Source organism: Nannobrachium achirus, assembly GCF_963921795.1.
Source record: "Nannobrachium achirus genome assembly, chromosome: 11".
NCBI lineage: Eukaryota > Metazoa > Chordata > Actinopteri > Myctophiformes > Myctophidae > Nannobrachium > Nannobrachium achirus.
This window is the reverse complement of record NC_137820.1, coordinates 55877075-55891963: the sequence shown is the minus strand read 5'-3', so window position 1 is coordinate 55891963 and position 14889 is coordinate 55877075. Positions and strand designations below refer to the sequence as shown.

Here is a 14889-nt window from a genome sequence, read left to right as displayed (position 1 = left end):
TTGCTAATGTAATTTGAGCCATTGTGTTTATTCATTGTTAAAATAATTTAAAAAAATATTATAATTATGTATTTTTACCGGAAGTTTCGTACGTCTTTCACCACACGCCCTACGCGAGTTTCTAAATTCTAGGAGAGCTAAGGCAAGGAGCGCTCGTTTTCACCAGCGTCGGCAGGTTAGCTACTCAGCGTCTGTTTTACTGAGGTTAAGGTTAGGGTTAGGGTTAGAGTTAGGGTTAGGGTTAGGGTTAGGGTTAGAGTTAGGGTTAGGGTTAGAGTTGGGGTTAGGGTTAGGAATGGTTAAGGATAGGTTCAGGTTTTGGTGCACCTCCGCGGTCCAAGTGACTACAATGTAGCGCTCCCTATCTCCGGTTCAGCCAATCACAAGCTTCAAAAATGAGTCCGGGGCGTGGTTTTGCACCCCCTACCACTGACTGGTGTGACATCATCATCATACCCGGAACTTATGCGGAAAGTACAGCCAAACAGAAAAGTCATATCTGATCGCATTAGACAGTGTTAAACTCTCTTTGCCTCTCGATTTGCGCATACCCTTTATTGTTGCTGACGGAACAGCTTTGGTTTGTTTGAGACAACCGAGAGACAACTACTACTACTACTACTAAAGGCCTACATCGCATTAAGGTAAGTTAGAGCAACACTGATGGCTAATGTTGTTAGCTACCATGGCGTGTGCTAAGTGTTTCCATAGAACAGAGTGGTTCTCAACCTTTTCAGGCCGCAACCCCCAAAATAATCATATTTTAACTGGGGATCCACACACCCTGACGAGCACCAAGAGTTGATGCATTACATTTTGTATAACACGGTTCTATTGTGAAATGTTTGTCTTATGAATGAGACAAATACAAAACAATGTTTTTATTGAACTCAAGAAAACAATTGGACGTCAACTACTACTTTAATGTTTTATGATAAGCATGTTGAATTACCTTGTAGAAATATGTTATACAAATAAACTTGCCTTGCCTTACTCTAAAGTAAGGCAAGGCACTTCAGGTCTCCATCAGTCCCCTCCCCCACTGATGGAGACTCCAAGCTCTGGCACGGGGGCATTGTGAAAATAGCACAAAAATCTTTTCGAGCTTGTGCTGGGCTAAACTGGGCCCAGGTGGTTGCTATAGTAATATAGTACATGCAAGTACTATTGTGATAAACCCAAGGTGATGTTATTATTATTATGTGAGATGGTCAGGAAAACAATAATGTACCGTGGGACACCTTTGGCTGTGGGGTCTGGGGGCTCTCTTCTGAAATGTTTAAACTTAGATGTAATGTCATGTATTGTGGCGCATTTAAACAGGGATTGTGATACTTTTATCAGGCTTTCCTAACAGGAAAAGTACATGTATATTTTGTAGTTCAAAAGAAAATGTACAGAGATGGATGTGATAACTGAAGCAAAGTAGACCTCTTTAATAATAACCACATATGATTTAAAAGTGCTTATCTCTTTATGAGTGAATGTACGTGTATACTGTATTTGGGAACGCAAAGGGAATATTCTCACATTATTGATATTTTACATAAATTGTGGTGGCTCTACTTTTTAAATTGGCTAAATATAGTATCTTGCACCTTGGCTGAAATGAAAAAGTAACTCATTGATCTCAATAATTCAAGTTTGCAATGGCTTGAGAGTCAATGGATTATGTTGCATCTCTAATGGCAGCAAACCATGTGCACTGGAGTTGCAATTTCCAGCTTGGCCAAAGTGGTTATGATCTCCTGGTGTTTGCTACTTGATGTCCACTAATTGCTGTTTTTAACAAGGATAGCTCTTCAATTTCTTTATTGTCCGAAGGAAAATCATTCATCTTATTTAAATGAATCATCAAAATAGCCTAGTACAGGGGTAGGCAATCTTAGGCACGGGTGCCAACATTGGCACAGGGGAGGGTAATCATTGGCACACTGGTAGAAGTGTGAGAGAGTCCACTCACATCTATATGCAGTTTACATCCTGCATAATTCTACATTCATTCAAACTGATAACTTTGGGGAGAGAGTCTGGGAGATAAGTGGGTTATTGCTTGAGTCTAATGATCATTATGCCTACAGAGTACAGACTAATGTAAAATAATATATTTCTAAAGAAGAACAAAAATAAAGGTCATGTATAGCCCGTCAAAACCAATTGGAAATATTATATGTTGGTGTCATAATTAAGATGTGGTGTTATAGTTGATATGGCACACTATCAAGAAAATGAAAACTTGGCACTTCATGTCAAAACGTTGCCGACCCCTGGCCTACTATGTTTACATTTTCACAAGAAAGCTAATCAACCTATGTTTCCACCCGCTTGTTTTTAGAATGGATTCAGACGATGAAGCCATCCTGGATGAGCTGGATGAAATTGTTGCAGAGCAAGCACCACCAGCAACACAGACAGCTCGACCCAGTCTCCCACGACCATCGACCAGGTCGGTAGAGAGAGACAGGGTTCCCACGGTCATGAAATTCCTGGAAATATTTTGAAATTGATTCGAAAAATATTTTTCCAGTACAGGAAAAGCTTTGGAATTGATCAAGGGTCCTGGAAGGTCCTGGAAAAAATAGCTATGCATTGTCTTTGGTTATTGATTTTGTTAATACCTCTGAAATGTCAAATTAAACACTGGCCAAATTGTCAAATATTAGAGGCAGAAATTGTGAAAATGGCAGATCTACATGCTCACAATGCCTCACAACGCGAGGCGTTGTGCATAGCAGTAAGCGACTTGTTATTTAGCAGAATTATTGTTATATAGTCCTGGAAATCGGGTTAAATATTCTGGAAAAGTTTTGGAAAAGTTTAGGAAATTAATCGGTAATGATGTGTGGGAACTGGGAACCCTGGAGAGACAATTATAGCCAAGAGGCCAGCAGCAAGCTATTTAACCATATCTTTTTCCACCCTGTTTGTTTTTAGTTTGGATGCCGATGATTTGCCCGTCCTCCTCCATGAGTTGGACGAGCTTGTGGCAGATCAAGAAGCACCAAAAAAGAAACCCCGGCTCCGTCCTGCACGAGCACAGAGCGTGAGGTGGATAGAGAGAGATGAGAGTGGACGTATTCTAGCCAAGAGGCCAGCAGCTAGCCGGAACCCATCTGGACAGGGTTAGTATCTATTAAGCCAGTTAGTATGACTACAGTGCTCATGAAAACGGCTCAAAACAATTAAGGGATCACAGTGTTCCCTTTTTTCTTTGAGCAGTGTATATTCAATTGATTATTTGGACTTACTTTTGTTTGCTTCAAATACGTGTAAGATTGCTACCGGTATATGATGTTGTAGTAGTCATGATTCCTACAGTATTAGTTAAGTAAGATTGGTCTCCTTGTCTTTCAGCTCTTTAGTAAATAGAAAATACATTTACAGGTTAGGACAACCAATTTATACAAACATTAGAGAAAACTTACAGGATGCAGGATAAACAAGTGATATTGGTGTTATAACACAAATGGCAAAGACATAAGTGATGACACAGAGAAATTCTCTCTCTCTCTAAAAAAACAAACACTACAGAGTGTTCCAGTTTTAAAGACCTGTAGAGATGGGGTTATTGGAGACTATCATTACTTGTTAAATAGGGCTACTAAAAAACAAACAATATCTCACAATATAGCTTTAACAGTTGCACCCCTATAGACAGTATATAACTATGTAAGTATAAAAATAGCATACTATAGTGTATAGATACTATAATGATCTGGGGCTTTCAACTGATTATGAACCAGGGGCCACCACCCTCACTAAGAATCAACCTGGGGACCACCGTTGTCTTGGAGAGGGGGTATGAGCTAAGATTAGTTATTTTGGAAACACTTGATATGCATTCCATGTCTATACAGTACATCTCACATTTTGATGAGATTTAGCCTCTGAGACAAAACGAAAGAATCTTTTGTCCACAATTCCATGCTGTATTGATGTTGGTACCAAAGGGAAGTTAACTGAAAACGTAAAATAAAATACATTTTCATTTGAGAGTTAAAGATCTATAAGGCTCCATTTGTTAACAACTCTTTGCCTGGGGACCCATTTAGCTGGGGACCACCTGGAACCCTTCCAGGGACCCCTGGTGGTCCCCGGACACTGATAGTAGCCCCAGTTCTGTTATTGCTAGCTCCCTGTGTGCAGTTAGCCCAGTCGGTAGAGTGATAGCTTTTGGCCTGCAACGTACACGCATGCACACACACAACCATTCACCTGCCTTCACCCACACCCCCCCCCCCCACCTCCCCACCCAATGTCTTGTCAGGGCTTTTTTTTCTTTCTCCCAGGCAGTTCCTCAAATTAGTGGAACTGTATGGAAGCAATGTTTTTTTAACAGCCCAAGCCTGCAACTCCCCATCACCCAAACGCAAAGCTTGTACTCCCCACTCCCAAATCTTTTTCTTTTTTCAGCAAGAAAGGCTATATTGGCAGCGCCGTGGAATGGCAGCAGCTGTGCTCCCTTAAATGCACAAATACATTTCGTTGTACTGTGAATGTACTTGTATGTGTACTGTTCTTTGTAAATGAGTTGATCGTTGACAAATGAAACTGTGCCTGTGTACCTGTACTGTATTGTTACAATGACAAATAAACTCTAATCTAATCTACTGGGTTCATGGCTTGGGTATGGGGCGGCCATAGCTGAATGGTTAGGGGGCCTGCCTGTCACTGGTTTGATTCTCGGCCAGGATAGCAATGTTGATGTGTGTCCCTGAGCAAGACTCTTAACCCCTAATTGCTCACGCGCTCCTTGTGGGCTGCGAAGCAGCTGGGTTGGGCTGCAAATACTGAATTTCCCTCGTGGGAGGTAACTATTATTATTAATTAAGATGGATGTGTGTAAGTACTGTATTAAGCTCCGATATATCTACCAGTGTGTAAGTACTGTTAGCTCCACTGTATATACCAGTGTGTAGGTACAGTACTGTAAGCTCTAATATATCTACCAGAGGTCTAGCACATAGAAAGGTTATACACAACCTTCTTCTCAATTTCCCACTACTACTACTACTGACCACTCTGACCTGCTTGCTTACATTTTCATTTTATTTCTTATTAGTCTTTATCCTTGCATGATTTGGAGGACACAAATGTAACATGAAACATGAAAAAAAGGAATAAATATATATATATATATTAAGGGTGGGGAAGTTAACGCGATATTAACTAATTAACGCAAAATCCCTTTATCGGCGATAATATTTTTAACGTGCGATTAACGCGGTGATTTTTGCCCCCCGGTGCAATGAGTTTTGAGCCTCGGTGCGCCCCGTAGTCAGGAAGAGAATGCAGCCCGCAGTGCAGAGAGGGAGCAGAGGGAGAGACACGTAAACAAGACAGTCACACAGACAGTCAGAGGCAGAGCGGTGGAGGTTTTGGGACACAGGCAGGGGCAGACAGACAACCACGGTTGCACTCATTGGAGACTATTGGACTTCACTCAGTAATCACAGTTCTCTCGAGAACACAGCACATTATTTTGACGGGGAGTGGAGGCTTCTGTTGCATGGGCTGACTGTTATGAAGACGTTAGCTTCACGTTAGCTTCAGACGTAGCCTACTAGCCCTGGAACTTGTCTGTGCTGTCTGCCCCAAAGCCTCCACCATGCGTGTAGCCGGAGAGAGTATCATTGAAAATAAAGTCAGCAAACTGCTGATCACCGACAGTGCACACAACATGATCGCAGGGGCCAGGGAACTGGATGGGCATAATGCCTTGTGCAACACATCTTCAGCTAGCTATAGCCTATAATCTCCAAGCAATACCACCGCAATGTGTGGCATCGTCACGTTAATGTTAATGTATTGTTAATCTAAGGCTACCAACAAGCCATCACAGTGTCTACATAATAACAGGGTTTATCAAAGTGAACTAGGGGTGCCATAATCTTAACACCAGTCCAGGGTGCGGTGCCTCAGAATACTTTGATAATGTTTCAAATGTAGCCTATCAATATTACTTCAGTTAAACCTAGAGCCTCTATACTTTGTAAAACGCTGCACTGTACTTGAGTAATCTTTCCAATACACAAACTCTTCACAAAATAAAAGATTAAAAGCTCACAACGCATCTTATTGTGAGCTTGTAGATCAGCTATGATTGGTGAATGTTCCCCCCAGAATAGGGATGATGTGGTTAAAGTGATTAAATATATAAAAGTTAATTTAAATCTGTCCTAATGGAAACATTTTCTCGAATATTCTGGACAGTAAGCCTATTTGTCATATAGATTTTGAATAAACTAGGTATTTGTCTACCTCCCATGTTGATATGAGTATTATATATCTGTTTAAGGTAGTTTTAGAACAGATAAAAAATATGCGATTAATTTGCGATTAATCGTGATTAATTATGGACAATCGTGCGATTAATATATATATATATATATATATAGATATATATAGATATATATAGATATTGATATATGTATCTATCTTTTTATCATTACAGCCCAAACACGCCATTCCAAGTCTGCTCACTCTAGTACAGACGCATCCGTTGATCCAGAGACTTCCTCAGAGACTGGTGGTAGGTCATTTAATATCTACGGTTGTTTATATTTTCTTCTCTTTCATTTTTGCCTGTTGGATGAGCAATTGCCAAGCAGCATTCACATTGTTATCTAACACTGTTGCATTTGAATGTATTTATTATTTGTTTTTGTATAAAAATGTTCAAACCGTAGGCATAATATATTTGTACTAGTGCATGTCTTTCTTTTACAATTCCTATAGAATGCCTCCTTCAAGATCTGCTGCAGGACCAGAGCAGCTCGGATGACGAGCCAGAGCCAGAGGTACTCGAACGAGCTCCACAGGCCAAGGACGATTGGAGCACTCGCAATGCCCTTCACTCTGAAAGATGGAGGGCAATGAGGCCATCCCTGGTCAACTGCATGCTGGCACGAGAAAATGTGGCATCGTCCATCTGCAGCCAGTGTCAGAACAACACTGCAGCTGTCCGGTGCAGAGACTGCCTCCCGTGTCCATTCCTCTGTGCGGAATGTGATATGAGCAGGCACAGCACGGCACTGGTCCTTCACAACCGGGATGACATGACTGGTGGTTTCTTCCGGTCATTAGCTCCAACCAGTTGCATTGTAGATGCGGCTGTTAGACAATGTGGTAAGTTACATTAGCACACGCTATTATCCAAAGTACATGAGCAGAATAAATGTGCTCTATTCAACAAACAAATGGTCACATAAGTAGATCAATTGTTTAAGTAGGAGGTACCAGGAAGCATCCAGCCTAGTATCAGCCTGCATAATATGCATCTAAACTAGAATATTATGATATAATTGATAATATCATTTTAAATAGCATCCCATTAATGAGTGACATCTGAGGGAAGTTAATTACTGTTAATTGACATATAGATAACTAGTGAAGGTACGTTAGACTGCTGTATGTGATTTTGCTAATTGATAATGAACAAAACTCTCTTTTAGTGCGATTCTTGCCCATTGTGATGCCTGTCAACATCTGTGGTTGTCCACCTGAGCTGATGAAGGTCATCAAAGGAAAGGATGTTGTTTTGGTCACAATAAATGGTAATTATAGGATTTCCTCTTCTCTGTTTGAAATATGTTTCCTTACAAAACAGCTCCCTCAAGAAACATTGTGGTTAGCATCATGTATGTATGTATGTATGTATCTGTAGGACGGTATGATCTTAGCATGCCACAGCTGTCCTGTGAGGGATGCCAGGCTTTGTGGAATGTAGGAGTTGCGGATCTTGTACAAAATGGCTACTGGCCAGCCACCACCGTCAACTTCCAAACAATCTACGAGGCAGACTTGTTCCATACCTTTGAGGACCTGAAGATGCTGTCACCAGGGATTGCAATTCAGGCTTTTCTACGGATGATTGACAGAAGGACTGTTCGCTTTGGCCGTGTAAGTACTAATTTCTTTGGTCTGCACTTCACGCATTGTAAAAGTGTTTGTTTGGATATGAAGATTTCTGTTAAACTAATGTTTTTTGCTGTTGTTTCTGCTGTTGTTTTTCTAGACTGGGAAAATTCCTTCAGACAGCTTTCAAAAAATATTTTTTGAATGGGCTGCTGTACGGTACCTGATCGATTCCCTCTGCCAGGAGGAGCCATTTTGCTGTCCTGCATGCACGCCGTCAATGCTTGCGGTCTCTGTAGATGGGAACCGGAAGCATTACCGTTTTAAGAGCACAGCAAGGTTTGTACATATCCACACTGTTCATATCAAGGAATGGCAAAATCTATTGTGCATTTTACACAGTGTAACCCAGTTGCGCTGTAGCTTGGCATTGCCAGACTGATTATGTGAGGTCACTGTAACGTTCCCACCATATTGCTATGAATGTTTGAGAGATCCTACATGATCAGTCTGGAAATACCTTGAACTTTTAGTGTTCAACATCTTAAATGAAATGTCTCCCCATTTTTTTTTTTTAGATCCAACGAACAAGCCATCTTCGTCCTGAGGTCCTGGTAGATGAGTACAACAGCCTGGTTCCTGACCAAACATTGTGCTTTGACACCATCCTCGCCACAGAGAATCCCTGGCCGTGGCAAATATGTGGTATGCATTTGGCCTCTTAAACCCCAGCGTCTCTATTCTGGGAAAACATTTGCGCAAAATAGCCGATTGACAAGCGCGACGCATTGTGAGCTTGTAGATTGGCTATTTTCAGTGAAGATATTTAATGTAGAGCAGAAACACCTGATAGTTACTAGTATAGGGTCATGAGGGACGCTCAACAACAAATGGTGTGTGCGTGGTTAATGTCCTGTATGTATTCTTTTTTTCATCTTGTTGCTATAGTACCGTATATGATTAATACTGATAAATGATGACATGAATGACAAATAATATATGCGTCTATAATCTTTGAGCAGTGTTCCCAACCTTCCATATCTATGTATTACAGGGTCTGTTGATTACAGTACGAAGAAAGAGGTGTTCATCAAGTGCATGGCAGTCCGTAGGCTTCAGGAAGAAAAGTACATCATTGTCCGGGAGATGAGGCAGCACTGGGATTTTCTCAAGGCCCGTTCCAGAGTGCTGTCCGACGTTTCTCTCCATCAGAATGAAGGCAAGTGGCAAAGTAACATTGTGAACTTCTACTTATTGAAAATGTTCTGTCATGTTAAAACAGGATTGTGCTAGGTAATGTAATTTCTGTTTGGCTGGAAATGGCTGATCTACCAGCTCAAAACACATCACAACGTGACGTTTTTGAGCTTGTAGATCTGCTATTTCCACTATTTCTGAAAATCCAAAATGGAAATTATTGTGACGATCTAAGCAAAAATAATTGCAATTAGGTGATTGTGTAATCATTTTGACAGGCCTAGTTTAGAGTGTGAAATATGCGTTGTTCCCTATATAGTGAGTGACACATTGTTCCTTTTTTAGGAGTTCTACCGGAGGACGCAAGGAGGGGTCTCACGTGCCTCGTCCGCAAAAAGGAGATGGAGCTGAGAGCTGTTAAGAGGCGCGCAAGGAAGCGTTACTTGGAGGTCATGTCATCAACCGATGACAGGCAAGTGGACCCGTTGGACAGTTCAGATGAAGAGCAGTTCTTCCTAAGTTCGGACTCTGACAGTTCAGACTCCGACAGTTCTGACTCGGACTCTCCTGACTCGGACTCTCCTGGTGACGTTGATGTGGAAGGCACTCTTCCAGAGATGGAGACGGAGAGACAGAGAGAGACAGACAGCGAGAGAGAGTGAGACGGAGATACAGAGAGACAGGCACTCTGTCACTCAAATTGAATACTGAACTATAACAGGGACATGGTACTTTTGACGTTGTTGGTCTACTTTTTTCTTGGTCTACCTCACGCCTACTCATGGATCCTACTGACTTACCTACCAGGAGGACAGAGAGCCTTCATCCTACTCCCTCCCAACACTCCCTGCTGACAGCCTGTAGGAATGCAGTGCCAATTACCACCCTCCTCCCTGGCCAGCGATAGATGCTCGACAAAGCCAGATGCACCATGGTGGCTTTCAAATCTGTGGTGGAGGGCAGGCATTTTACCACTGCACCACCCGAATGCCTATGTGGATTATGTGTCTTGACAGTTTTTTTTTTGAGCGATGGAAGCCGCTCATTTGAGTGGCTATGTCCGTGGCTCACTGCTCCTACAGATTTTGCACATTTCTGGACACTGCTGTCTAGAGTCATGTCATCAACATGGATCTGTCCCATTTAGCGCCACCATCAGGCCGATCTTTTCAAACACATTTCTGGACACTGCTCCTACAGATTGTCTATGTCTATATTCGTGTCATTCGTGTCATAGACTGCTGCCCTGTGTTGTGCCTCCATGGGCTGTGTTCATCAATAAAGAGAGAGGTAAATGTCATTCAGTTTGGTTTTATACACAATATGTTTTATATTGTGTTAAGGTGTATGATTTCTTTATTTTATAGATAGACTGTGACTGCTGTTTTGTTCTGTTTGAGTTTTACTGATTTATATTCATTTCAGTTATTCCCTTTTCTTTCTTTTGTGTAATAGTATTTATTGGAATGGCATTGTAACCTGAACATTCTTTGTTCAACATCCTTGTATTTCCCCCAAGAAATATTTATACTCATACATTTATACTCGTCGTAATCTATTCAGTAGTGCTTTCAAGGCCGGACGTGACCGGACGCCATGTGGCTTTGCATACTCTGCTTTACTTTATTGAATGCCTTAGCTTTTACCTTTTAAGGTGGTTGTGTGGGGCTTTTAAGCCGTGACATAATTTTGTAGTCAGACCTCCAAGCAGATTTATTGTCAATATGTGTCCCTCGCTATTTCAACAGATCTGAGACAAAAAATAACGACTCAAGTATAATTCTACCACTTTCCTGTCAACAAGAAAGAGAAGACAAATTTGTAAATAGTAAAAATAGTAAAAAGATTCATGGGTGCTGGGGCCTTTTGGCCCCAAAAGTTCTCCTCTGCCTACAAAATGATGTCAGACTTAAGAGGGCACTTGTTGCTAGGCCCTTCCTTTTGGCAACACCTGCCATCCTCCAGTGCCCCTTGTGTATATAGAGCATGAGCTTTTCTTTTTAACTGATGTTTTAAACTAGGACTATATTTTATACAATATAGTCCTTTAATCATTTCTGAATTATTGAATAAACATTGTAATCTTGGGGGGAAATCCTTGTCTCTGCCCGTCTTTTATTGTCACACATGCATCAAGAATCTGTTGGGGTTTTAGTTTGTATATGTGAATTAAACCTAAACTAAACCTGGGATATGGCCCAATGTATTGTTATTGTGGTCATTGGCTCCACATTGGACCATCATGGCTCATCCTGAAAAGGTCCCTCATTAACCCAGGAATTCACACATAATGTCCTATTGTTCCAACAGGGTTTATATCCAGAGACCTGTACATCTGCTCATTCAGCACAAGCTACTACTGACTGAGAGCAGTTCTCAAACCACTGCTCTGTGTCTGGGACTTCATTCTATCTACAGCAAACAAGATGTCTGGAAACCTTGGAACTCGCCTGTCTCACCACAATGATTCATTCACTAGTACTCAGCAAGAAAGTTTCAACAAGTGCAAAACATACTTGGCAATGGTCGCCTTCGTCCTACAAGACTCTCCAGACAGGATGCTCACCTCTAATCAGGTAAGAAACAGACAATGCTGCTGTTAACAGTTTACATCTCGTAATCAAATGCAATGTTAACTTTCAGAATTTATAACTTGATTTATTTTTTTCTCCAGTTGATGGACAGACTGGAAGCATTTGGGTCCACGAGGACAAGATTCTTTGAGAACAACATCCTAGTCTGTTTGTCAGCCAACACATGTTTTGTCAGGGTAAATATAAATTCATCAAATAAACATTCACAAATAAAAATGTAATCTGTAAATGTCTGAACTTTCATCCAGCTTAATCAAATAGACATTATACTGTGCTTTCATTTTCATGTTCAGATGAGCCCAGGGAACAACTGGAGACTTGATCACAGTAAAATAACAGAAAAGATGGCATGTCGTCACCTCAAAGGAGTTCTGGAGTGGTTCCCAGAGTTGACTTACACAGGGAGAAAGGCGATGTTGACCAGACCACCACCAGCCCACTACACAACCCTCCACTCTCCTGAAGCCTGCAAAGATGTTAACAGTAGATATAAGGTGAAGTTCAGCAGTTCTTTCTCCATTGAATCCATCCTGAAGAAAGACGGCCCCTCTGGTCTGTGCTGCAAAGCCTCTCTGTCAGAGGAGTCCAGTGTGTCACAGAAGTCTAACTGGTCTACAGAGAGAATGGTTGGACTTAAGATGAAGTTCACATGGGACTCTTCACCTGCTGCTAGACCCACCAAGAGGAAGTTCATGAGTCTTGCTCAATCAAACGCTACTCGGCAAGAACATTTCAACCAGTGCAAATCCTGCTTGGCAATGATCGCCCTTGTCTTACAAGATGCTCCAGAAAAGATGCTCACCTTTAGACAGGTAAGAAAACATATAATCCCACTATATATTTAACCGTCGATTACCCATTCCCGGGTAACATTGCGAGGCCAGTGTGGATATACAGTATAATCCTCCATCTGGTCCTTAGTCTGCCCGTGGCCTTCTCTCAGTGGGACGTACCCTAAATACCTACCTATGGAAATGCCTGTTTGTTATCAAATGTAAAGTTGACGTTACATTTGATTCAAGACCTCATTTGTAATTTGACGTATTTTTCTTTTTTCCCCTGCAGTTGATGAACAGACTGGAATCATTTGGATATCTGCAGACAAAATCTGCGAACATCAGAGCCTGCTTGTCAACCCACACATGTTTTGTCAAGGCAAATATATAAATTCCTTGAAAAAGAACATTCCAACTGGTATTAAATGGATATGATTTACCCATGCTCTCATCAAACTTAATTCTAACAGCTGTGTTCTTTCATTTTCAGATTTCGTTGAGCCCAGAGTCCCCATCGAACTACTGGAAACTTGATCACAGCAAAATAACAGAAAAGATGGTGCGTCGTCACTTCGAAGGAATTCTGGGGTGGTTCCCTGAGTTGACCTCAGTGAGAAAGGAGATGATGGCCACGTCGCCACCATCACCAGACCACTACACAACTCTCCACTCTACTAAAGATGCAGCCTGCAAAGCTGTTAACAGTAGATGGGAGGTGAAGTTCAGCAGTTCTTTCTCTGTTGACTCCATCCTGAAGAAAGACAGTCTCTCTGGTCTGTGCTGCAAAGCCTCTCCTCTGTCAGAGGAGTGCAATGTGTCAGTCAAAGTGGTGCATAAGCCTGATTGGTGCACAGAGAGAACTGTTGGCACGAAGAGGAAGTTAAACTGGGACTCTTCACATGTGGACACACCAGTCCCTGATATTCAGGGACTGGTTGCTTACTGTAAATTCTGCTAAATCTAGAGTAAAATGTATATATGTGTATAGTATAATTTGTAAATTCATTGCGAGGCCTTGTCTGTGTGTGTTGTGTGGATTTGTGCTGAATTGTGCTGTACCTTTTATCATTTATGCTGGTATCATTTTTGTCTTAATCTTAAAGGTGTTATTATTTTAATAAATGCATGAAAATATATTCAAAGAAAACCAACCGAATCCTTTCCCAGTTTAGGGGTCTGGTGTGCACACATAGGCCTGTACATTATATTGAAAATTCTGCTGGCGCAAGTACGGTAATGCAACAGGCAAACGGGAATAACATTTAAAATGTGAAATCAATTGGCAGCCTACTGCCACTGTTTAGGTATAGTACCTTCCACGGAGATGGGGATGATTCCAATTCTCATCTCGTTAAAGTGCTGTCTTGAACAGTTTTGACACTTATTCACTGCTAGGAGGCAAGGCTCAGTTTCCTCCTCTGTCATGTAAAATATCTAAATGCAGTTCATGTGAATGTCACTCACTGTCAAAATACACAAAACATCCAAAAATGACTCCAACTGTTTCATCCAGCCTCAAGGTAAATGTAAAAAGCATTAAATAAAATGAATAGTTTTGTGTAAATGTTCATTTTAGCTCTTTCATAAAAGTAGTTTGGAAAACAATATCCATGGTTGTTGATGTCAGAAAGGATCTCAGATAATCACTGGATCTTTCTGATATGCACTTACTTAATTGACACATCCTCATTTGATGTTGCCTGGGTGGTTCAGAAGATATTTTTTTCTATGGTGTTTTCAATTTTTTCTATGCCTGTTGTGTGCCACATTGTACCATTGATTCAAACAATGATGGACCACAATATTGTTATACTGTAGCCAAGTTTAAATGCCCACTTCACCTCTGGGACAACAGATCTTATTTTATTGTTGTTTTGGACACGATAAATATGATGCAAAATGCATCACTAGTCATGCTGAAATACTAACATATCTAAAAACACAGATTGAACACAAAAAATAACTCAGGATTGTGTTGATTGTGTCCCAAACAACAATAAAATAAGATCTGGTTGTCCCAGAGGTTTGTTTACTGTTGAGAGAAAAAAAACAATGTTGCACATTAAGTTAATCATCTGGGGACCCCCCAAAATAATTTGGGGACCCCCCTGGGGGTCCCGGCCCACAGGTTGAGACCACTGCTTCATGGTATGATGATCATGAAACATGTCTATCCTGACTGAGGGAGTGGAATGACAATGCCACCACCTACAGGCCACGAGGTGTCACTGAATGGTTTGATGTGTGAATCATATTCTATGAACTGTGCACTGTGTGCAGTGCCCAGATATCAACACAACTGAACACCTATGAAAGATTTTGGACTAACGTGCACGTGTTGAGACATTTGGCGCTCTCCACCACCATCATCAAAATATTTTGGTTAGAATGGTCTTTCATCCCTCAAATAAGAGTTCTAGAATCTAAGTCACTTGTAACAGAGTATTTCTATTTTGCAGTAAAAC

The 14889-nt window shown here is 41.2% G+C and overlaps 3 protein-coding genes across 6 annotated transcripts in view; 2 read left to right on the top strand and 1 right to left on the bottom strand.

Annotated features, from left to right (window-relative positions):
* Positions 1-251: 251 nt before the first annotated feature.
* Positions 252-12042, top strand: LOC308294866 (uncharacterized protein). 4 transcript variants are annotated; one of them, XM_080737769.1, is made up of 14 exons: positions 252-644; positions 2336-2446; positions 2935-3122; positions 6455-6532; positions 6739-7128; positions 7455-7556; positions 7667-7902; positions 8018-8196; positions 8436-8562; positions 8912-9076; positions 9400-10344; positions 11365-11630; positions 11729-11824; positions 11942-12042. In XM_080737769.1, exons 2-9 carry the CDS (start codon positions 2337-2339, stop codon positions 8473-8475), a joined length of 1323 nt encoding a protein of 440 aa, XP_080593895.1. In that variant the 5' UTR covers positions 252-644; position 2336; the 3' UTR covers positions 8476-8562; positions 8912-9076; positions 9400-10344; positions 11365-11630; positions 11729-11824; positions 11942-12042. The 4 variants fall into 4 exon arrangements, with proteins under 4 accessions (XP_080593895.1, XP_080593892.1, XP_080593894.1 ...); XM_080737766.1 differs by having other exon boundaries at positions 252-2446; XM_080737768.1 differs by lacking the exon at positions 6455-6532 and having other exon boundaries at positions 252-2446.
* The window catches only part of LOC308294473 (uncharacterized protein), a gene marked incomplete at its 3' end in the record, with an annotated part of 255977 nt that continues 251336 nt past the window's right edge, over positions 10249-14889 (bottom strand). The window contains exons 7-8 of the mRNA XM_080737207.1: positions 12047-12114; positions 10249-10320 (exon numbers count right to left, since the gene is read on the bottom strand). Of these exons, the coding sequence (XP_080593333.1) occupies positions 10249-10320; positions 12047-12114 (140 nt within the window). The remainder of the gene's footprint in view (positions 10321-12046; positions 12115-14889) is intronic.
* LOC308294872 (uncharacterized protein) lies at positions 12065-13848 on the top strand. The gene is made up of 3 exons (XM_080737777.1): positions 12065-12460; positions 12714-12803; positions 12915-13848. Exons 1-3 carry the CDS (start codon positions 12272-12274, stop codon positions 13380-13382), a joined length of 747 nt encoding a protein of 248 aa, XP_080593903.1. The 5' UTR covers positions 12065-12271; the 3' UTR covers positions 13383-13848.

Coding starts and splice junctions, on each gene's coding strand:
- LOC308294866 (XM_080737766.1), top strand. CDS start 2,229: ATGAAAACTTGGCACTTCATGTCAAAACGTTGCCGACCCCTGGCCTAC. Junction 3,123..6,454: donor CCGGAACCCATCTGGACAGG/GTTAGTATCTAT, acceptor TTATCATTACAG/CCCAAACACGCCATTCCAAG. Junction 7,903..8,017: donor GGACTGTTCGCTTTGGCCGT/GTAAGTACTAAT, acceptor TTGTTTTTCTAG/ACTGGGAAAATTCCTTCAGA.
- LOC308294872 (XM_080737777.1), top strand. CDS start 12,272: ATGGTTGGACTTAAGATGAAGTTCACATGGGACTCTTCACCTGCTGCT. Junction 12,461..12,713: donor AGATGCTCACCTTTAGACAG/GTAAGAAAACAT, acceptor TTTCCCCTGCAG/TTGATGAACAGACTGGAATC. Junction 12,804..12,914: donor CCCACACATGTTTTGTCAAG/GCAAATATATAA, acceptor TTTCATTTTCAG/ATTTCGTTGAGCCCAGAGTC.